This window comes from Nicotiana tabacum, chromosome 15 (assembly GCF_000715075.1).
Source record: "Nicotiana tabacum cultivar K326 chromosome 15, ASM71507v2, whole genome shotgun sequence".
NCBI lineage: Eukaryota > Viridiplantae > Streptophyta > Magnoliopsida > Solanales > Solanaceae > Nicotiana > Nicotiana tabacum.
In genome coordinates this window covers 120296977-120321621 of record NC_134094.1, presented here as the reverse complement: position 1 = coordinate 120321621, position 24645 = coordinate 120296977, and the positions used below count along the sequence as shown (strand labels likewise).

The 24645-nt window shown below is 36.4% G+C and overlaps 1 protein-coding gene across 8 annotated transcripts; it reads right to left on the bottom strand.

Moving 5' to 3' along the window:
* Nucleotides 1–233: 233 nt before the first annotated feature.
* Nucleotides 234–19927, bottom strand: LOC107788062 (coatomer subunit beta'-1). 8 transcript variants are annotated; one of them, XR_012699430.1, is made up of 26 exons: nucleotides 19491–19927; nucleotides 19217–19237; nucleotides 19052–19113; nucleotides 18638–18692; nucleotides 10863–10899; nucleotides 10424–10749; nucleotides 10202–10333; nucleotides 9963–10111; nucleotides 8242–8310; nucleotides 7796–7946; nucleotides 7637–7702; nucleotides 6984–7172; nucleotides 6454–6594; nucleotides 6274–6348; nucleotides 5999–6175; nucleotides 5809–5900; nucleotides 5610–5726; nucleotides 5004–5118; nucleotides 4815–4886; nucleotides 3811–4007; nucleotides 3640–3733; nucleotides 2997–3103; nucleotides 2562–2688; nucleotides 2097–2316; nucleotides 1496–1562; nucleotides 234–496 (listed from the first exon to the last, which is right to left on the bottom strand). XR_012699430.1 is itself a non-coding variant. In XM_075231199.1 (26 exons), the coding sequence occupies exons 1-25, from the start codon at nucleotides 19491–19493 to the stop codon at nucleotides 1543–1545; spliced, it is 2739 nt and encodes a 912-aa protein (XP_075087300.1). In that variant the 5' UTR covers nucleotides 19494–19927; the 3' UTR covers nucleotides 234–496; nucleotides 1496–1542. The 8 variants fall into 8 exon arrangements, 2 of the variants coding, with proteins under 2 accessions (XP_075087300.1, XP_075087301.1); XR_012699433.1 differs by having other exon boundaries at nucleotides 2122–2316; XR_012699431.1 differs by having other exon boundaries at nucleotides 2126–2316.
* Between the last annotated feature and the right edge of the window lie 4718 nt (nucleotides 19928–24645).

The window sequence follows — 24645 nt, the reverse complement described above, 5'->3', positions numbered from 1 at the left end:
AAGTTTGCGTACACACTACTCTCCCCAGACCTCACATGTGAGATTACACTGGGTTTATTGTTGTTGATTCCTGCCACTAATTCAACATGTACAAAGGGTAAGAGAGTCGGCTTTTGAAATCCAAGTGCAATAATAACCACAAAATATGTGAGCACTCCAGCACTACGGACGGCTCTTTAACATCGCCCTCTCTTGCTTGAGGCAGATTTTAAGAAAATGTGATTGGAAAGAGATGGAAGTTAAAACACTTTCTGCGCTATTCCCGCTTTTATATATGGTATGTGTTTATACATTCACAAGGGCACGTAAGAATTTGGAAGGTATAAATTTATGCCTCAAAAGAATAATAACGCTATGAGGAGACTAAAGCTAATAGCCGAAGCTGGAAAGAAATGTCTTTCTACAATATGCCGACAAAACTCATTGCTACAAAATCACACACCACTGGCAGAACAGACATCCGGTCCCTTGAACCGTCCCTTTAAGGCAGCAGAATCTGGAATGAAAACAAGAAAACCATCATTTTCCTGTTATGAGCAAAAACAAAAGATCTCAAGCCGAAAAATACTTAGATTTTCTTTCAATCTTTGATGACGATCAAAGAAATTGACACAAAACTGCTGCTAGTAAGTGGAACTTTTACACAGTAAGGCAATGGCTTATAGAAGCTGAATATCCGTTCCAGTTAATCCACTACCAGGTTAAGTATAAAGGTACTGTAGTCAAATATTTAACTACCACTATGAAGGTTGAGAGCTGCAGAAAACAATTATTATAATCTTTTGCCCGTCCCACCAGAAATATTTTGTATGGCTGTACTCCTGTAAGAGAAACGTATGAATCAGGGTATTGTCTAGTAACATGCCTTTCTTCAATTTTATTGCAACAATGAATTTTGATGCATTTGTTTCAATCAACTAATATGTCGAACAGTGTTGTTAAAGGCGTATTTGAGGCAGGTTTAGACCCTAAAACTAGGGGTCACATGTCAGGCACTTCATTTAGCTTAGAAGAACTTTGGTGGAGGTACTAAGAGCCCGTTTGGACATAAGAATTTTCAATTTTTTCCGAAATCAGCGCTTGTTCATAAAATTTTAAATTTTCACTTGAAGATGCATTTTGGAAATTTTCAAAAATTTGAAAAACTCCAAAAAGCTGTTTCTCAAAATTTTCGCTCAACTCACTCACAAAACTTCAAAAACAACCCAAAATTATATTCATGTCCAAACACAACTCTAGTTTTCAAATACCATTTTCACTTGAAAATAAAAAATTCACTTTTTTCCGGAATTTTACAATTCTTATGTCCAAACGCCCACTAAGTATAAGGGAGGTCCCTCTAGTTAATCAAAACAATAACATTGTACTGCACGCCAGAGAGTTGGAAAGTAAAGTGAGACTTGAAGTGACCAATCAAGTAGACATATAAATTGCTTAATAATTTTTTCCAGGAAAATCAATTGCGATTACAGTGTTGCAGAAATTTATTTCTCACCTTAAGAACGGATTACATACAACTGGAACCATCTGTCTTGGCTGAACCTAATGACGTGGTGTAAGAACTGCAAAAGCATCAAAAGAGAAAAGTAAGAATGTAAGAGAGAACAATGGCAACATCAATAACCAAAAATATGTACCAAACAGTGATGATAGAGAAGCCTGAAAACAAGCTGATGAAGAATTGCAGGCAACTGCCCGAATTTGTGCAAAGAAAACAGAAAGCAGACAAGGTGGGCCACTTGTAGCAACATTTCAAGCTCAAATGATAAAGATGTCAAGAGTAGAAATTACTAATGAGTCAGATACCCAAGAAAGCATGATAAAGAATCAATTGCTTAAACCTTCCCACACGGAAGAACAAACTCCAAATGCTACATTGTTTGTCTTACACAGCTGTGTAAGATGTTTTCTCCTTTTACTTGGGGGGGGGGGGGGGGTGATTGTTTAAAATGTTCCAATCCGGGCTCGTTTATTTTACTTTTGGCAAACAGGCAAAATGGCAGACAATGAAAATAAGGAACCATGAAAAAGAAAAGAGAAGAATTTGGAATCTATGAAGGTCAAATACAGCAGCTAAAAGAAATTCAATTAATCACCAGCAAATAAACTAGGATTTCACACCAACCCAACCAATTGCTTTTAGGCTGACGGTTTTCCTTCAGTATTCGTACCCCACTCTTCGTCAGCCTCGTTTCCATTAACGAGTACTGCACCATCAGTAGAGTCAGCATCCACCACAACAGCCTCTTCTTGGCCCTCTTGTTGAATGTCATCTTCACCCGGTTCTTGCACCTCATCACCATTCTGTTCTGCAACCTGACCGGTTAAAGCAAGGGAAGCAATTACTTAACTGATTAGCTTTGACCAACAACGACAGGTTTAAGATAAAGTATAAAGAAATCGAGCTATTAAACTTTTTTTTTTTTGAAAAAGGAATGAATTATCAACTTCACATAAACCTATCTGGGTAAAAGCAAATGGCTTTTCTTATTTTATGAAAATGATCACATGTAAAGAAAACAATTCTCATAAGAAAAATTAGAAGCATGTCCATCTTATACCTCATGATCCAACTCTCCATTTTCAAGTGGTTCTTCATCCACTCTCATGTTGCTGAAAGCTTCTACGAGGTTAGTAGTTGGTCTATCAGCATAATTTCCATAATCTGCCGCTGGCGGGTATACACCCCTACATAAAACAAGGAAAGCAACCAAATTGGTGCCAAATTTTCCCAGTGAACTTTTGTCTGTTAATGTAAAAGTTTCCTTTCAACAGACCATACATATTGGAATTAGAACACATCTTTTTGAGCTCATGCTCCAAGCAAGAAAGAAAACGAACAACAAATTGAGCAAAAGGTGTGACACTTGAAAAAAACAGGGAGCTTCCATAAGCAAAAGCAGCATCAAAAAAAGCATTAATATTTTGAGAAGGCCACTGGCAGTTAGCGAAGAGAACATAACAAGATGCATGGGGAAAAGAGCAGTATATGATACCTTTCCTCCGCAACTCTAGCTTCAACAGAATGTGCAATTTGCCAGTGCTCAAACAAGTTAGGATATTCTTCAGGATCAGCCAAAGCTTCTGCAGCTTTCTGGTTAACCTGCATGCAGAAATTATGCAAAACAAGGTCAAAGATTTTGTGCTATACAGATGTTCATAATTGTCGTACAAACAGCATGAAGCCCAAACAGTAAACATGACATTTTCATTAACTACCAACATTTACCATTTTCAAACTTAAGGTCAAATACTTTGGTTAAAGTAGTCTGCATCTGGCAGGGGGGTGTGCATCAGGCCATATTGGTTCCATAACTTAGGAAGAAAAATGCTTGTGGCACGATCATATGTAAAAGAGAAAGCACAGTAGTGAAAGAAAAAAATAAAACGGTACTAACTGCTACGCCTGGATTTGTTTGACACCTCGCTATCACAGGCATAAATAAGCCCCATTAAAGAGTACAGAGGTCTGAAGTTTCTTTGCACCATTAACTTAATGGTCAAGAAGCTTCATACCCGGCTACATTAAAGTTGAACATCCAAGTGACCGCTAACCTAGAGAATAAGCCAGCTCTGGAAAAACTTTCCATAGAGCACAAAGTACACAGAACAGCAAACACAAAAAGGAAGATCACTAACCTTACTGAGGTCCTTTCTCCAAATTGATACTATTTCAGAAACTTTACTAGGCAGATAAGATCTTGCCATAAATGCAGCCTCAGGTACCCGATTGCTGCAAAGAAAATGTCACATGGATATCATTACAATAAGAAAAAGACATATATGTAGTAAGATTATGAAAAAATATACCTGTCAACCAACAGCTGAATGCACTCGTCCACTTTACCCAACAGGAACATGCAAAGGAATGCAACATTGTTTTTCCCGTGCTCTTTTGCAAAAGAAGCTAGTTCAGTTATTCCTTCAGCATCTCCTAGAGAAGAATAGAGTAGCAACAAACCACTCAAGTCATTTGCATGCTTCAAACACTCCTCTGCCGTCTCAAGCTGCAAAACATAGTAAAACAGCAACAGTTATGAAAAAGTCTTGAAAAGTAAATAAGCACATGCAATTCGCAAAAGTAGTCTTCTTTTTAGATGAAGTGATTTCAATTTTGCAAAAGTAACATTACTAGAATGCTGCAAAAACCAACTCCAAAGCACCCTCTGCTACTTCACTACAAACAGAACAATAATGACAACTCTATTCCAGGCTAGTTGAGTTAGCTATACGATTAAATACTCAATAATTTGGGGTTCTCTAACATTTCTATTGACATATAAATATCTAAACGGACTAAAAACAATCCTAGTTATACAAGTTCTCTAAATCCATTTCGCTCCACTCAAACCGTGTTTCATTCAAATACTCAATAATTTGGGGTTTTCTAACATTTCTATTGACATATAAATCTCTAAACAGGCTAAAAACACTCCTAGCAAACACTACTTGGCTACAAACAGAAAATGAGGGAAAACTTTAATATATAACAGGACAACAAACAGAGTAGTCAAGTATTTATCCTATATAGAGTGATATACTTGCTCCTTCCTTCAACCAAGAGAAAGAGAAGTGTTAATTGCGTAGCAATCACAATAGCCGGTAAATTTCTCCAGCAACATAAAAGGATATGAATCAAAGGTTTTCTGCAAACAAACTTTTTGGATACTAAAATTCACTTGAAAGTTAAAGGAAGAAGCTTAACATTTAAACTTTTACGTGTTTCTCTTTGAAAATTCAGTAAGTTTCAATTTCCACTTGTCATAATTCCTTCACAAAAAGAATTGGCCCAAGTGGCAATAAGTAACAGTTACCCTTCCACTAGACATGGCTAGGTCACCCAACTGCTTCCATTTGGACTCACTCTGTGCCACTACGGCAATCTCCTGCATACATAGAAAGGACCAAAATTTTTACAACGTGTAGTTCTTTTTCCGCAGCGATAAGTCTAAAAGAAGAGGTGCTGCAAAGATAAACAACATTTCACTAGTTATTAGCCTCACCTTTGCAATATCTAATTTACCCAGCTGTATGGCTAGTTCAAATCTGTAGTCAGGGTCTGTAGCAACTTCTAATGCTTCCTCTATCATTCCACGTGATTCCAAGAAACGAGCAACACTGGTAGGAAGAATCATTCAATCAGACCCCAGGGAACTACAAACCAGCATGCAAGACCAAGCAAATCCCCCCCTCCCCCCCCCCCCCCGAAAAAAAAAGGGCAGACTACCTGATATACACATGGAGAACTGCTAGGTAAAAAAATTTCAGATGGAGTGGGCAGGTATAAATGAATTATTAAATAAATAAAAGGTTATTGTCTATATTAGTAAATAACTATATTGACTAGAGATAACAATGCCTACGAACATAAGCAAAAATCAAGACCTACAAACCAGCTGCATTCCACACAACTTAATTGGAGCCAGTACAGCAACAGATATATACATTTTACAACATAAAATTACAACGTTTGCATCTGCAATTTTAAAGACCAAGTTTATCGCAACCATGTTTAAAAGTTTTTTTAAAAAAAATTGTAATCCTGCGCACAATTTATTTGTAATGTTCCCTAGAAAAGCCCATCATAAAGAGTTAAACAAGCAATATACCTGTTGTGATGCTCCTTAGGAATTGATGGTAAGACCTCATTTGCTCTATCCCAGTCGCCACGCATCACAAGTGTCTTGTACTCAATCAAGCCAAGGAGTAGAGTATATCCCACCACACTACAGGAAAGAAGATGGGTTCATGTATCTATTGAAACAAGTCCTGGCTTCCTTTATTAAAAGATCACACAAGCTTACTCACTTAAACTCCTTGTCAATCAGAAAAACTCTGCTCTGATTAGCTAGGTATCCGAGCAGGTACATGGGCCGGTCAAGGTGAAACATTGTGGTCACCTAAATTTAACAAAAAAATTCATCAACTCACCCAGTATGAGAACATATGTTTTGCAGATAAAAGTGCCCAGAGAAGCAGTATAAAGGATCTATCATACCTCACCCCCAACACAATAGTTAAGTCTCCAGGAAGAATTATTGTAAATGAAGCAATCCCCAACCCAAATTCCAGTCCGGACCCGTTCATTTATCTCGTTAAGAAGTTCAAAAGCTTCTTCAACACCTTGTTCATCTACTGATCTTCCACTATCTAAATGTGCAGAGACCACATCTCGCTGCATATCATCAAAACAGTAGGAGGATTGTTAATACAATAATGTACAGATTTTTTTTACCACAAGTAACTTCAAAATTGGTGAAAGAGAGCTCTTACATTGTACTTAAGTATGTAGAATGATGTATCACTAGCAATTGCCACCAGATCACCACTGTCGGCCCAGTATAGATTCTGAAGAAGTTGAAGCAAAAGAACTCAGCAAAAAATTATAATTACCAGATAAAAGAGTAAAACGCCACCCTACTCTATATCAAGGTAAAGCTTTATATATCTTACTTTGACATTAACATCGATTCGCCGTATCAACCTGCAGTCAGCCCAATCATAGAAACAAATGAAATCATTCGAGCACATTGCCAATAAAGTACCACCATAGATGCGCTCAGCAGAGAAAGTAGGCCGAATACTCTTCTTCTCCTGGAGAATATCCATCATAATTTCGGTCAGAATGTGAAAAGAAAGAAACTACAACTCGCTGCATGCTTCAGCTTCAAGATAAAGAGAAAGTAAATGCATTTAAAAAACTATTTAACTCATTCACGAGGTGAACTATTAACCTACTTGTCAAGCTCAGTCAGAAGTAATTCATCAAAACTTGAGGGTTTAAAGCAGAAATGCAGAAATAATTCATCAAAACTTGAGGGTTTAAAGCAGAAATGCAGAAACGGAAGAGGGGCCGGGGGCTGGGGGAAAATTGGATTCCAATGTTGGAAAGAATGTATCATGAGACGAATCAAACAGCAGCTAACGCAAAGCGCAAAAAATATGCAAACATTTTGGAGACATTTGGAAGGAAGAATTTGAACCTGGAAATTTTTGCTGAAGATCTTAATCTTTGAAGTACTTTCCCTCACAGCATATTCTCCATCCGAAGACCAAACAAATTCCAGAGCTGAGCCAAATGACCTATTTCTCCAAGCCAGAGCGGTATATATGATATATTCTCCATCTCCACAAACAACGACAAACCTTCCATTTGGATTATGCTTCAAGCTCTGTAAAGAAGAAGTGCAAGATCTTCAGTAAATTAACTTCAGTAGTCAACCTTCTAATGATAACCCAATTGAAACAGATGCCAACTACTATATTATACCCATACTCTTTAAACTACTATAAGATGGCAGTACAACAAAATCAAAACGAATTCTTCAAGTTTACCAAAATAAGGAAACTAGGAAATATAAAAACAGCAACTCTTGGGAACAGCATCAACAATAATAAATCACTCATTCCACATATAAAGTTCTAATGGCGTGTACGGTTTCAAACATATGGACTGCTCGTTTAACTAAAGGAATAATAGCAACAGCCTTTCACTAGGATGAGTAGTACAGTGTAAGCAACTTCAAACACTAATTCTATAAGACTGGCATTAACTATGTGAACCAATCTAATTCACTTGTTATAGAAAGGATTACACAAGATTACACCAATATTTATATTCAGTAATCAAACTCACTTGTGGGTAGAGGTCACAAGTTCCCATTTCCTTGACAGCCAAAGGCAGTCTCTCTCCATCAGCGACCTGAGAGGAAAAGCAGAAAAAGAATTCATATAACAATTTTGAGGCAGTGAGAACAATCAGGTGAGGAAAAGTAGAGGTAGCGTGATGCCCTACTTCATAATCTGCCCCGATACTCTTGATGTTAACAGTCTGAACTTCATTGTGCTTAGCCCATATAACTTTTCCACTGTTATCCATACTGGCAACAGGTACTTCTCGACCAAGTTTTACCATGATGGTTCCCTCATCATAACCAATTACAACCCTGTACATATAGCACAATCATGATAACTACAACTAGCTGAAAAAAACAAGGTACAAAGGAACAAAATTAATATGATGATCTATTTCTTTTCTCTTCAATTTTTCTGTAGTTGCAGATATTTTGTCAATTTGCTAGGCCCACGGCTAACACTGACATTTCCCTATTTCCTCGTCCAGAAAAACTTTCTCACTATGAACAAGAAGGAAACTAATTGAAAGGCAAATTGAAGTTACAAGCAAATGCACCAACTTCCAAAGAGAACAACGATACAGCTATAATTAATTGGAAAACTCACCTCCTTGAGTGTTTCATGTAACCAATTGCCCATACTCTTTCAAGACCATAATTCAAAGTGTTCTCAAGTCTACATGAAAATGCCAACAAACAAAAGGATTAGTAACTGTAACAATGTAGCCGAAGCTACATGTATTAAAGGGTGGTCGATTGACCACCCTTCGTCCAAAAATTACGCTGCGTATACCGGTAAAATATTAGGTTTTAGAGGTATAAATATACTTAACACCCTTTATTTGAAAAAAACAAATCCACTTTTTTCAAGTTTGAACACCCTTGAATAAATTCCTGGCCAGTGTAACTCAAGCACAAAGAGTTAAGAGAGAACGAGGAGTCAACAAGAAAACTCATACAAAACCAATTGACTCGTCATTTCCATAACACAAAGTCATCAAAAGATGAAATGCCCTGCTTTTAAAAGAAAACTTTTACTCGAAAAATAGAAGTTCATCTTCTTAGAGGAAATATAATATATATGTTTTTAAGGTTAACCAATCAATTTCAACCCCCACACCCAAAAAAAGCTGAAAATGAAAAAGTAGCATCAGGTTTTTTGACACTAGATTCATTTTACCATGACATGTTCAGCTTCAGCCTGTAGATATAGAAAAATGGGAAACCTACTTCAGCTCTCGCATGTACAACAAAAAAGAGACTTCAAAAATCTTTTCAATGCACCATCTGATTTTACTCAAAAGTATCTCATAAACCAAGGTCCAGCTTTAGTATAAGAGATGTGTAAATCCAGCACTATATGATAGATTATGTTTGTATAACACAAAAGCCCTGGGAAGGATATCCATTTATCCCTCAGTCCCAAACTCCAAACCAAAAAAGAAGTTCCTCCCAGTAACAAGGACATGAAAATACCATTATAGTCTTGATTTTGACCCGAACCGATAATCTACATGGACCAATTACACTCGAAGTCCTTCTCAATATATGAATAGACTGAGAACGTAGAAATAAAATAAGAGGGTGAAAGTAACAAAAGAAATGATGAGAAATGAGAAGTTTCTATAACATCTGAGGCTGTTGTTTGTTCATCCCAGATTAATTTTATTATGCCAATTTGAAGATCAGATTCGGGAAGGAGCATATGAGGGACACTATACAATTTCTACTTTTTTTCTTTTAGAAGGTATATGATTTTTACTTTTAAGGAATTGAAAAGAGAGAAAAGGCTGCGCTAAAAGCTGATAAAAGGGTCACATGTAACTTCTGTATTATATAATTCGATGCAAACAGTTCTTTATAGGAAAATGGTCATAATTCTGTTAAAAGAAAAGGGAGTTAGGAGATGGGCATTCAATTTGGACGAAGGAAATGGCAGATAAACACTTCATGCACCTTGGAAACAGCAGCAAATCTTAAATGGTGAAAGCACGGCTCTTAACAGATATATTACAACCTACCACTAACTTCATAAAGGTCGTCAACTGTAAATCAATATGAAAATTCACATAGCTTTCTAGTTACCTGGTTCAACTGATTTAGACAACTCAAAACAATAAAAGAAGAGGCCTTTCCTCTTAAAGAAATAGCTTAAATATGTCCATACACATGTAGAGCAATTAGTGTCTTCTCGAAGGTAATGGAACCAATAAGTATAGAACAACTTACTAGAAACAGTCATTTCTTAGAAAAATAAGCAAATTCATTCTTTTGTCATTCATAAGAAAATTTGAACTAAGCTTAGATGATTAGGTATCCAACCATTACCTATAAGTGGTTGCGTGCCATATACGAACAGTACCATCTTCAGAACCTGTAATTATAATTGGAAGATCGGGATGAAAACATACAGCTGAGACATTGTGTGTGTGGCCGTCAAGAGTCTGGACACAACTTTTTGTCTGATAGTCCCACACCTGTTTCATGGATACCAATACATTAAATAATTCAAGTTCTATATGTAAATAATAAGAATGGAACATGGAAAATGATAAAGACTGGCAAACCTTAGCAGTGTGATCATCAGAACCAGTAATTAGATAGGGTTTATCACCCCCAGTGAAATAGTCTACACAATTAACTCCTTTAAGATGAGCATCCAGAGTGAAGTTTGGATCAGGAGAGCCAAGGTTCCAGATCTGAAAAAGTTACAAGGTGAATGACATGAATATGAGTTAATCAATTTCTCTGAGGAGGGATGGAATGAGATGAAGGACAAATCCGATTACCTTTATAGTCCGATCAAGGGACGCGCTAGCAAAAGTATTGGTGTCTTTTGGATTAAAGGTGACTTGCATCACATAATGGGAATGACCTTCAAATATTTGAGTGCATAACCATCCCTTCTCCCAATCCCAGAGCTTTATTAGCATGTCATCAGATGATGACAGCACATAAGGTAATGTAGGATGGACAGCCACACACCTAATATAATCTGTGTGTGCCTCGAATACTTTGACTTTATCCATGGTGTTGTAATTGTAAACACGAATAAACATGTCATCAGCACCAGCAACAACCCATTGCTTGCGTGGTATAAACTTAGCTGACCTAACTGCAAAACAACAACAGAGGTGTTTTGAAAAAATTGCAAACCTTAAATGAAGCTAAAGGTTGCTTGGGAAAATCCTATTCGACAAAGAGACCACTTGGATTCCATAAACGAACCTGGTAATTCAGTAACTTCAAAAGATTTTACCATTGTCTGCATCAAAATGAATTACCCATCAGCATTCTTATCAATAATGCTATCAAATCATATTTTGATCAATTTACAAAATGCTGATAAATTTTCTTTTTCATATCAACTAATCGAAGAGTTCAGATTTGCACATAAGCACCAGTAGCATCTCAGATGATTCAAAGAAGTGAATATTTCATTTGAGGTTTTGAAATCTTGTGAGAGCAAGTATTGGTTGCAGATAGATTTAGATTAATTTAAGGGACAGTTGTGGTACTTGAAAATAATCTGACTTGTAAGCTATGTTGCTCGGACTCTCCGAAAATGTTACCGGGTGCGTGTCGGATCCTCCAAAAATAGTGTATTTTTGGAGGATCCGACACGGGTGCGGCATCATTTTGGAGAGTCCGCGCAACATAGCTTGTAAGTACTCCATTGCAGCTAGACGATGTTATCCCTAAGGATGTAGAAGAAAAGGTAATTGATAGAGAACCAAAAGACACGCACAGGTAAAGAATAAATCAAAGTGACTCAAGTTCACTAGTAAACTTAGCTTTTCCAAGTGAACGACCAGTGCTAACCCCACAATCATTTTCATGTCTATAAGTACATATTGCTTGATGTAAGGTAGCATTTCTAAAAGCTCTCTCTTCCCGGTTAACCATGTTCCTAATACTCAAACTTGCTAGCATCTTGCACCGCAATATTGGCTCCCTCCCTACGAAGTATCTGGGTTTACCTCTCGGGGAAAAAACATAAATCTTCAACTATTTGGAATGGGGTTCTAGAGTAAATGGAGAATAGTCAAATTGGAAGTTATAGAATCACTCTTATGAACAGTGCTCTCGACACTCTCCCCATTTACACCAGGTCTTTCTTTCCTGTTCTTAGCTCTGTCTTAAAACGCATGGATAAATTGAAAAGATACTGTCTTTGGAATGGCAACAAATAAACCAATCCTATTTGCCTAAGTGGACAGATGTTACTATCGACCAAAAGTTTGGTGGTCTCGGAATTAAGAATTTGGAACACCATTGAAGTTCACTTGACGAAATGGCATTGGAGGTTCAACAAGGAGGAAACTGCACTTTGGAGGATACTATCGATTGAAAAAGATGCTCTCGAAGCTCCGTGGTGTACCAGAATCTCAGGTGCACCACATGATCAACTCTGTTGCAAACTTGTGTTTTCTAATAGGAAATGGTAGAAGAATCAGCACCCAACGGTAATCGAAGTCCAAATCCCAAAAGAGACAAAAAAAACCTACGCGGTTTTTTTCCATCTGCCTAAGCCTCAGTAAGTAGAGTTACCGGTACCCGTGATGATAGAAATAGCAGATACCTAGTGGAATAGTCAAGGTGCGTACAAGTTGGCCAAGACACCACCATTTATCACAAATCTATACTATATTAAAAGCACGAAAGCCATTAGCGAAATGTTGTTCGCCTTTTTTACTCTTAAAAATAGAATTTATAGGGGATAAAGTAGTCATTTTATTATTTTTCTAATATTTAAACTTTCAAAATCAACTAAACTTTTATATATTTATTTTTTCCTTATTTGAATTATGTAATATACCATATTTATAAAGGAAAAGTAACAATACATAACATAGGAAAATCAGGATTTCTAGGTTTAAGAGTCTTTTTGTTTGTTCTTAGGAGTCTTAAAACCTCTGCGGCTAACTTGTGAAAAGATGTTTTGATTATTTGTATGCTTAACGATGAGGTCTGAGCTTTTCGTTACATTTTTTTCACGTCGTCTTCTTCGTGCGGTTGTTGATGTTAATTTCCTCTTCATGCGGTTGTTGTTTTGTTTTTGTTGATTACTTCTGTATTTCAGTGTGAATCTGAATCTTTTTACCTATAGTAAACATATATTGTGTCGTATTTACTTGAATCGGTCTTTCTATTTTTGTTGCAAATATTCATCAATGATTCGTTTAAATAATTATGTAGTGTACGAGTCTATATAGTGTGGATGATAAAAGAATCATCTTTTTTGTGCATTAGGGAACTAAAATTCAAAAAAATTAGGTTGAATAGAATTGGCTTGAAGGTATGTTACTATGACCCTAATTTCCTCTTTCTTATTTAAGTAGTATAGTTCCTTAACCAAAAATAAAGTTCTAAATAAACACAACTTTTGTGATGACAATTTAGTGCCAAAACAAGTACTCGGATGCTTCAGTTTCATTCATCGCAACTTTCAGGTTATCATCTCTTGCCTACCATTCTCATCTATGATATTTTCTACTTTGCAAGTAGATGTCCTGTATGAACCTATATACCCTCGTTCTCATAATTTATAATCCATCATGCGGTTCCTTCTTTTTTCCATTTCCTTTTTTCTTTATAGGATTAGTGTGTTTTCATGTATTAATACCAACAATAACTTTCACCTTCGATTTCAATGAGATAATTATATTCGCTGCCTTTTAATTTTGTTATCTGTTTTGTCAATGTAGACTAAACTCTTGGTGTTCCTTTGGACACATGTGATAAAATTTAAAATATTGTTGACCTTTTCTTTATGTAGTTTTTATTTTTGTTTTCAGGCTGATGATTCTTTTTAAGAGCTTAATGAAAATACTTCGGTATATTACATTGGACAACTATATTTTCATATATTTAAGCTTAAGGCTTGATTCGGTATGATTGACTTTCATATACCCTATCTTATTCAGATTCTCGAGTTAATCAGATAACAAGCTTATTACATGAAATCGATTAAACTAATTTCTTTTATCACATGGTGTAGGGAAGATTTAGGCCTCCAGTTTATTAGAAATGGAATAAATGCACATAACCACAATTCAACATGTCCACCAGGTTGTGGTAGCTCTTGATTCAACTGAAAATGTAGTACTGCACGTGTTCGGTTGATAATGTTCTTAAGGATTTTTTTTCTCAGTTGTTCCTCGAGGAAGGTTTATTGATTTTACTTACTATTGATTTTCTCCTTTTATTCATTTTATAAGGTTCAATGCCTGAAGTCAGCTATGCAAACCATAATTTCTATGCAATTCTTGTATAGTTTGGCATAACTTTTGATTCTTTTTCCTTTTCTTTTGATTGTGTTTTTATTTTAAGGGTGAGAGAGAGGAAGCGATGGAATAAAGAAAATAAGGAAGAAGCACATATATGAAAGCAATGATAATATAGGGACTTCTGAATAGTTTACATCAATTGTTGATTTAACCATTTTTTTAAATCAGTAAATAGTACTTCATATCATGGATTGTAAAGCGCGAGCCGATTAAATTGAAAAATAATAACCGTTATTTAATGGTGAAACAAGCGACTAATGCTTGCTTTTATTTTTACATCGTACAAGTTCTCTATTATATTTTTAAGAGATCTTCCTCTTATCTATATTTGAATTATGCATTGATTTATTTTCATGTTTTGGACTCGAGAGGCTTTTATCTGTGACTTAATTTATAATTTTTATACAGGTTGGTTGAACCATTGCAATTCATAATAGAAATTCACTATTATTTTTCTTTCTACGAATATCTTTCTTGCAATTTCAGTATTTTTGATTCATTTCACAGATGATTTATCTATATTCAAGAAAATGGTCCATTTTTTTTATGTATATTCTTAAGATCGTTATAAATATGATATTGTGATATATCTTTTTGTTTGAATTTTTTGTGAATCCTTATGGTTTAAATGTGGAGTTCTTTTGTTCAGTAGGTCATGTAAATTTTTCTCCTTTTAATTTGTTTTCCTTTAATAAGTGTATTTGAATCCCCCTCCCCCTCCCCCTCCCCCTCCCCTCTTTTTATTTTGTGTCTAGCTAGTCATGTAAATTGGTTCTTTTTTTTAATTATAATAGTTATGTATATAGGGTAGCAGATCGAAGAGAGTTGGAGATTGGGGAAAAAGAAGAGGTGGTGGGTGAAGCAGTGGTTTTGTGAAGTTTTTACTTTTTTCGTTGAACTATTCTTTAAAGCCAATATTTATCCTCTTTCCTTTTTATGCTATCTTTAGAAAAATGAGTTTTTATGAGTTAACTTTTTTTATTTAATTTTATCATGGTTAATTTTATAAATACTTCAGTTTGTGCTCAGATCAATTTTTTTGCTCTCAACCCCAATCCATATATTTATTCTGCTTGTTTTTGTTTTTTTCCGTAATTTTCTTTTTGACATGATTTAGTGATGGGGGACGATATGAAGTCATTACATAGGATTTGTTTTCTAATCTCATAATCAATATTTATATTTTCTAACCCAAATTGTTGTGTATGTCAATGTATTAATATTTATTTCTCCATTTAAATGAACGTTGTATTTATCTCAGCATCAATTTATATTACACATAATTTATTTTCTTTGTACATTTTTATTGATAGATGTACAATACACGTGCAACGCACGTACACTAAGACTAGTTAAAAAAAATGGGAAGATGCTTGACCGCACTTACCCTTAAAAGAACAGTTCCATGATATTACATCATTTCTACTCTATACAAGGTTGTGATTGCTGATATTTGTACTACTTAGGGGTGGCAAACGGGCGGGGCGGGGCGAATATAAGCGGGCCGAAAACGGGTAATGTAAAAACGGGTAAATTATTTGACCCGACCCATATTTAATACAGATAGAAAATTGGTTAACCGGCAGATAATATAAACCATATTATCCATGGCTTTTTGAATATGATCACTTTTGGGAGAATTCCTAATTTCCCAAGCTTGAGGAACCCCAATTTGAGTCTTTACAAATGTAAAAGTTAAACACATTAGGTATTCATTGGTTATCCATTTTCTAAGTGGATAATATGATTCTTATCCATATTTGACCCATTCTTAAAGAATTCATTATCCAACGCCTTTATTAGTGAATAATATGAATGGATAACTATTTTTTTTAATCCATTTTGCCACCACTAACACTACTCAAGGATGGGATCTTTTTTAGAAGAAACATTAATGATTGGGAAGTTCAAAGAACATGCGACTTGTTGCAAATTCAAAACAACATGTTCTGAACCAACATCAGTATGATTCCACATTAAATTGGGAAGCCAATCAGATGGCCTATTCTCTGTCAAACCTTGTTACAAGATGGTGTTCTCAAAAGCTAACACAGATTGCTGGGCATGGAAGAAGATTTAGCACAGCAATGCCTCTTTAAAGGTTTCTTGTTTTTCTCTTTTGGGCATAATAGCCTAATTGACATGCCGCCCCTCCTACTCCACGAGGTCTCATTCAACCACCTGAATCTGCTCAAAACTTATATTTTAAACCACTCTAAGTCTCGACCAAGCTTATAAGGCATGTGTTTGCTTAGTGAGATAAAGTGCGTGCTTACACGCTCTTAAGAGCGATGTACCAATTTTGATTAAAAATATTTTAAATGAAACTAAAAAAAGAAGAGAATAAAAAATATAAATCAAAGGCTTTTTTTAATAAAAAATATATATTAAAGGTTTATATATAACAAGATTCCTCCCACCTTCCCAGACTCCTTCCCCTCTCCCATTCTTCTTCTTCCCCTTACCCCCATTATATATCTCTATACGCCTTTGTTGCCGTTTCTTAGATTTTTGTTCTTTCCCTCTCCATTCCTCTTTCCCTATTTATTTTTCTTTCCCTCTCCTCCCCTTTCCCGAAGCCCTCCTTCCCTCTCCCCATTTTTTATTCAAACCGTCGTAACCAGATTCAAATTAATTCAACTCCACCATAAGTCCATAACCAATTTTTGATTCAAGAAAAGCTAGTATAAAAGTTTAGCTTTTGATTCTTTGTCTACTTACTGAGTTTTTATACCAGATTCACCATATAGTGGTTTGAGAAAAATAAAGTGGTTACGAAACCACTCATGGAGGAAATCGATGGAGGTAGGTGGATCTGTGATAGTGGTGAGTGGAGGACTGTGATGGTGGTGGGTGGAAGAGAAAGAGATTAAGGAAGAGAAAATGGATTTGGAACTTTTTGAGAAGTAGTGTTGGAGATGAGAGAGATGGGTGGCAGAGCAGTGGAGAAGGATTTTACTGGTGGACATAGAGGAGATATGTGGCGGACAGGTGGTGACTTCACGGGTGAAAATGGAGGAGATGGGGGGGTGGGTGACGGATGGTCATTAATTGGGTTTCGAATTCAGGCTCAAAAACATCGTTAGTCAAGCAAGAACCATGATTCTGATTTTAACAAGAATTTATCTCCGGCCATTTCAAATCTAATGATAAAATCAGAAAACAACGAAGAAGCGATGAGTGGGGTGGTCCTTAATTGGGTTTTGAGACTTTTTTTAAGAAAAATAAATAGTCTCTTAAATAAAAATGATGTTGCATGTTTTTATCTGACGTGGACATTGATATCAGCGTGATTGAGAGAAACGCGTGGTCGGAGGGGGCTAAAATGCAAGTTTTGAAAAGGTCCAGGTGCTTAGATGAAACCCCGTGGAGTAGGAGGAGCAGCATGTCAAAACGTAACAATTAGAGTGTCAATTATGTTATTCCAGTGTTATCAAAGGCGCACTAAAGCCCTGAAGCCAGGCTCAAAACATGTTGAACGCTTCGCCTCGCTTAGCGAGCACTTCAGTGTTGTCATCAAGGCTCTAAGGCATACTTTTCCTTGCCAATGAGCGTAATCCTGAAGCGGCGATACTAAACAATTGATATTTCACTTTAATATAAATTTCCTTCAATTTCTTTGTCCATATATTTGGTATTCATGCTTATAGATATTAGTCTTGGACTACACGTACATATTTATAGTTTTTCTCATTTGCCCTTTCTTCATTAAAGCACACGCTTTATTTGCGCTTTGGGCTTAAAGCCCCAATAGACTTTTTTGCACTATTCACCTTTGATAACACTGGGCTATTCTGCCTTTTTTATAACCGTAATGTCCGGGCCAACTTGCACGCACCTCCACTAATTCTAAGGGATACCTGCTACCTCTCACCAACAAACTAATCCTGAGAGAAGAGGGTTTCAGTCGTGCAACAAACTAAACGTGAGAGAAGAGGGTTTCAGTTGTGCAACAGGCATCCTCTGTGCGATGAACATCCAGAAGATGTTAGTCAACTACTTTGCACGGCAAGGTGATTCGCCAACTGTGGTGCATGTTTTTGTCATACTGGGGATATGTTGGACCATGCCACACTCCACTTTGGAGCTTCTGAAGTGCTAGAACAGAGATGGACTGAATAAGAGAACTCACAAAATCCAGAATACTATCCCCCAGGCCATTTGGCAGACAGTTTGGATCGAAAGGAACCATAGAATTTTTGAAGGCAACAAGAGAATGCGCTTAACCTTAAGTTTAGCTCAATGTCCTTGGTAGATTTTGGTACAACCTAGTCTATATACAGAATGCGGATGCCATGTTAGATATAATTGGAAACTTGCACAAGTTGTAACTATGTCTCGGCACTAACTTAGTGCTTTTTCTTTCATTAATAAAATTATTTATTACTCATCAAAAAAATGTTTGCATATCATCTTTTTTTGATAAATAAGTTCGCATATCGTCTTTCTATCCTTCCATTAAATCCTTCCAACCTAAGTCTGCTGTGCAAACACATTCACTCATGCATCGAAGGATCAACACAGACCCAATGCAAAAAGTCCAGCGGTCACGTTTCATGACTTGTTCATTTAAGTATGGCCTGAATCAGTGGATTGAGCTACCACCAGATCAGACCAGCCATTCTAATTCTCCAGACTTTTTGTTAATATCTGTATATGACATATTTTTCGAGAATTCAAGTTTATTAGAAAAAACAACACAATTTTGAATACCTGGGTCTGGTAGTTCCAGATGCAAACAGTCCCTGAATACAAACTTGTCAATATCCTGCAAGAATGAAGGCAGAAAATGAGCTGCAGAGAACTAAAATTATAATGATAAAATAACTGACATAGCACCCATTATCCAAAGAAAGCAACTAGCTTTAATCAATAAACTTAACATCATACTCAGCTCAACCCTGCTCTGCCTCCCACTCCAAAAACAGACAAAATTTTGATAATTTTTCTTTTCCGAGCAACATATCACTCCAATAAAAAAAATCAGCTAAATGAATTCTCTATATCCATTTCGCTCTATCAGGGCCCAGCCATTCCAATATCAAACACTCCAAAAATAGTAAGCACACACATATATTGCATCATATAACATATGATCTATTTTCGTAGAAACTGAAGTCCAATTACCATGGCTCCGAAGGATGTAGATCCACGGACTTTACCCGTTCCGATCTTTGAGCAAGTTTTCTCTGATCCAAAAACCAGAATCAGCAAAATGTAGTTACATTAATTAAAAAACACTACCAAATACAAAACCACCAGTAGTGTTCAAATTTGAATAAAGTATATTACCTTAATCTCCAACCTCAGAGGCTGTGCCCATTTCGAATTCCAGATTAGAAAAACACAATGCAACAAGTGAAGTTAGTAATAACAAAATACCAGATCTCAAGCAAGCTGAAACCATAAATGAATCATGAATCTTCGTAAAAATTTGTGCGAACTTAATATATAAATATACGTTTAAAAATTAATTCAAAACGAATCGGATCGGATTTGAATCAGATCCGAGTTGTTACATAACACGAAAAGGATTCAGGAATGCTTGAAACAGCAAAAAACTTACCATTTTGAGTGATGAATACAGAACTTTCTGGAAGAATTGAATGAATCAGGGATCCGTGAATTGAAGAGCCCTAAAGATCAGAGTGAGATCAAACTAAGGGGAAATCCAGAACGGCCGGGTGCAGAGATCTTACAAGTTGGAATTGATTTTTGTGTGAATTGAGACAGAGAGCGAAGAAATGGAGATCGAACAGAAAAAATCAGTAGAGGTTTTGGTCATGAAACAGCGGAACCTCTGTAAGATGGCAAAAAGGGGGAAGCGAACAGGGAGATTGTATTGTATGAAGATGATACTCTCTGCTCGATACAATTAAGAGTAAAAGTCCAATTTAGTCCCTTATGCTTGGGATTTGTATAAAAATAGTCCCTGCACTTTAATTTGAAACTCTAATAGTCCTTCAGCTATGAAACATTGGTGCACCAGAAGATATGCACCCCGCATCTCCAACTAGTTTAGCATTAGCTCCAGAAATACCCCTAAGCAGCAAAGCCAAAACGCATTAGCTCCAGAAATACCCCTAAGCAGCAAAAGCCAAAACGCAGCGACATTAATTTTGAATTTTATTAATATTTTCTGAAATATGTACCATTAATAATCTCATAGCTACTGAAATCATTAAAAGAACCCTTAATAATTTATTGAATACGAAGTATTTGAAATACATAAAAAAAAAAAAAAAAAAAAAACCATTCAAGTAATATTTCAAAAAATTGCAAATGGATGTGCACCAATCATTGATTGTTCTAAATAAAGCCTACGTTACACGCAATAGTATCTACAATTAGGAGTGTACATAGGCCGGTTTGGTTCGTAATTTTTAATTACCAAACTAAATCAATGGTGTCGGATTTTTAAATCTATAAACCAAACCAACAAAGTTGGGTTTCGCTCGGGTTTTTCAATTTTTTCGGTTTTCAAACTTTTTTCCGGTAAAGTCTTCATACCACAAAATATGTAACATGTGCTCCAAATATTTCTTTAGTCCTAGTAAGATACAATTATATAATGTATTTTCCAAGAAAATAACACAATAATATGAGATAACTCATAGCATTATACTAAAATATTCAATAACAAAAATAATAAAATTGCATAACGCAAAAATTGCTAATTAATAAGCCATAATAAAAATTAACATAATCTAAAAATACTATATAGGTCATGCTAAAATAAGTATAACTAATAAGTACTATTAATTACATAATAACTAAGCACTAAAGAAAAAGATAAACTAAGTTATACATTTCCATTATAAATCAATGTAAAACTAAAAAATAGATATCCAATACTATCATCATTCCTAATGTTGAATTGAATTTCTTTTGTTAGCATTAGTATTGATTTAAACTTTGTTTGAATTACTACATTTATGGGCAATAAAAAAAATTATCATTCAAGAATGTTAAGCCCAAACTTGAAATAATATGTTAAAAGATAATACTGTGAAAAAATTTAAAATATATATAAAAAAATTACATTACAATAAATATTTATATGTATAAAATATTTATAAAAATTGTATAAATGTACTATCGGGTTGGTTTGGTTTCGGTTTGACTTTTTTTAGTTAAAACCAAATCAAACCAATTATGGTCGGATATTTTTTCAATACCAAACCAAACCATGATAAGGTTTTTTTTCGGTTTGACTCGAATTATTGTTTTTGGTGCGATTTATCGATTTTTTTTGTACACCCCTATCTACAATTACTACTGAAAGAATATATAAAAAGATCATTAGGGCCATGTAAGCTCTCCATAATAATTATGACTAATACCTTTGGCCAATTTAGCTCTTAATACATGACTGTTATTAGAATCAATATACAACTTACAGCACTAGCTTCAAAATGATACTCTTTCTCTCTTAATTTATCCGGCACTTTTTCCTTTTTAATCAATCCAAAAAAGAATGTCATCTTTTCTTATTTAGAAATAAAATATTTTTAGAATTCCTACTTTACCCTTAATAAATTGGTTTACAATTACAGTCACACATATATCTATGGTTTGTTTTTTATCACAAATTCTAAAAGTCTTTATTTCTTTCTTAAACTTTGTGCATGTATAGGGTAAAATATGTTTATATTAAACGATCGCATGAGGAAGTGACACGTGGAGCCGAAAACAAAAGATAGTTGAATCCTAAGGCAACGGTCCTATATGTTACCAGAGAGAATGATACTCATAAAGATGAAATAAATGTTTGTCACCCGGATAGTATTTAATGAGGAATATTCTATAACATTAAGTACACGGCCAGTAATAAGGAATATGACATTCATTGTCTGCCGTTACACATTCTTCAATGGCCCTCATTGACATTAAAGAGGGGCTTGATCCTAGGACCTTGTTCCGTAAGTGCAACTATAAAATAGTGAGCTCAATTATCATTGTAAAGGACACAAATTTTCTGACAAACAACGCTACACTTTTTTCAAAGCTCAATATAATTTTATCTTCTTGTTCGTTGATATCGTTGTTATTGTCCCCGGAAGCCCTGCTCCCGAAATTACATTTTCTGTTGTTTTATCTTCATCTCAAGGCTAAGTATTATATTTTTTGTCTAATTCATCTATTATTTTAGGATTAAATTAATTCACTTGTCTATAAACCACGTATAAATTCAAATGTACCATTTTACGGATAAATATTTTAGCTTCCACCGTAGGGCTTAGACAGCTGTGTAATTAAGTTAGTCCTTTCCTCTTTTACTAATGTGTTTGATTATTTGTTCTTAGCAAAAAAATCATAGAAAATGGCAGATAATGGTGTTAATAACACACACAACCTTGAGGCCTAAGGAAATCAACCTCAGCGCGAGGATTCAATAAGTGATACCCGCAGTGAGGGGAACGAGGCCACACCGGTCCACGGCAGGCGGTACCCGCGACATGTTCGAGATGCGACTCTTGATGATGCTGAAGAAGAGCACGTCGACGAAGCGGTAAGGGTCTTGCATGAGCAACAAGAGGCCATTTTAGACCATCTCACAGAGCAGGATAAGGTTATGACAGAGCTGAAGCAGGCGTTATCGGGTGCTTCCAATAACGCAAATTGATGAGGTCCAGTTTCTCCCGGTGCTCCCGCAAATCAAACAACGCAGAGGGTCGAAAAAAACACCCTGTGGGGCAAGGTCGGCTTCGATGGGGCCTGGGGGGCTGATCCAGTCACAACAACGAGAGTAATCCCTTCAAAAACGAATTCATACGGTCTATGAGGAAGTAAACGTCAGCATAGACCAAATTCCAGGCGCACCACCAGTGCTGAAAGGGTTGAACTCAAAGAAGTACACTCAATTGCCGTACAAACCAAGCGCGGCACCAAAATTGATCTCGGAGCGGTTTAAAATTCCAGACGTACCGAAATATGATGGAACTTCAGATCCTCGGGAGCATATCACCACCTATACAACGGCGGTGAAGGGGAACGACTTAGCTCCCCATGAGATCGAGTCAGTTTTGATGAAGAAATCCGGAGAGACTCTCACGAAGGGAGCCTTGACGTGGTATTCGCCTTTACCCGAGCATTCCATAGACTCCTTCAAAATGCTCGCGGATTCCTTCATTAAGACCCATACAAGGGCCAGAAAGCTACAGGCCCGAAAGGCCGATATATTCAGGATTGCACAAGGAGAGTCCGAGTTGCTGCTGGAGTTTGTAACCCAATTCCAGAAGGAAAGGATGTTGCTACCGGCTATTCCAGATGAATGGGCGGTTGAAGCATTCACCAAGGGTTTGAATCCGAGAAGCTACGATACTTCCTGAAAATTGAAAGGGTTTGAATCAGCTCGGTTTCTCGGCATCAGTTAAGGGTCGGGACCGGGAGAAGAATAAAGAGAAATCAAAAGACAATTTTGACACAGATCGACGGTCTTCGAGGAGCCAGTTTTTGCCCTATGAACGGGCCGAAGGACATCACTTTCACGGAGGAGGACGCAGATGGATTGTTGCTACCGCACAATGAAACATTGGTAATCTCTTTAAATATATTAGATTTTAAAATCAAAATTGTTCTGGTGGATCCAAGGAGTTCGGCCAATATTATATAATGGAGGGTATTGGATCAAGCCAAGCTCACCGGAAGCATCATTTTCGGCCACAAAACTCCTCGTCGGGTTCAACCTAGCAAGTGTGACAACCCGAGGAGAGATCCTGCTGCCCACGAATGCCGAAGGGGTGATGCAGACGACCCTTTTCGAGGTGGTGGATGGTGATATCGGCTACAATATTATCCTGGTAAGACCATGGTTACACGAGATGAAGGTTATGCCATCGACATGTCACCAGTTGCTGAAATTCCCAACTCTCGAGGGAATTAAACAAATAAGAGGTGACCAACCGGCGGAAAGGGAGATGAATGCAATTTCGGTCTCCAGTAGCAAAAAAGAAAGAGCATGCAGCATAGCAATTACAGGAATCGACACCCGCTCCCCTGTCAAGTGAAGTCAACCAGAGGGAAGAGGCGCCAGAATCTTATCAGGTGCCAAGGTATTTCCAGGTACCAGAAGAGACGGACGCAACAAAATCCACAACGGAAGATCTTGAGCAAGTCGCATTATTTGAGAAGTTCTTGGAAAGGAAATTCCAATTGGGGACAAGACTGCACCCCGAACTAAGGTCTGGATTTATTAAATTTCTTAAATTTAATGTCGATTATTTTGCATGGTCGCATGCGAATATGACATGTATCCCGCTGGAAGTGGTCGTACACAAACTGAGCTTGGACCCAACATTCCACCGGTAAGATAGAAAAAAATGTCCTATTGACGAGGCCAGAAACAAATTTGTCAAAGAAGAGGTAATGCGCCTACTTGATATCGGTTCAATCCGAGAGTTAATGTATCCAGAGTGGCTAGCTAACGTAGTAGTAGTTCCAAAGAAGAATAATAAATTTCGAATGTGCGTAGACTATAAGGACTTAAATAAGGCATTCCCAAAAGTCTCATTCCTATTGCCGAAAATTGATCAAATGATTGATGCAACGACCAGACATGAGTTAATGAGTTTCCTCGATGCCTACTTCGGGTACAACCAAATCAAGATGAACCCAGAGGATCAGGAAAAGACTTCGTTCATAATGAATTTCGCACATATTGCTATAATGTGATGCCCTTCGAGCTAAAGAACGCTGGATCCACTTATCAGCGGCTCGTA

Bases quoted from the DNA above. Each gene is read 5' to 3' on its own strand.
- LOC107788062 (XM_075231199.1), bottom strand. The intron at 7,173-7,636 runs GTGAGTTTGATT...TCTTCTTTACAG, and splicing joins CTTGTGACCTCTACCCACAA to AGCTTGAAGCATAATCCAAA. The intron at 5,119-5,609 runs GTATATTGCTTG...TCTTCCTACCAG, and splicing joins CCTAAGGAGCATCACAACAG to TGTTGCTCGTTTCTTGGAAT.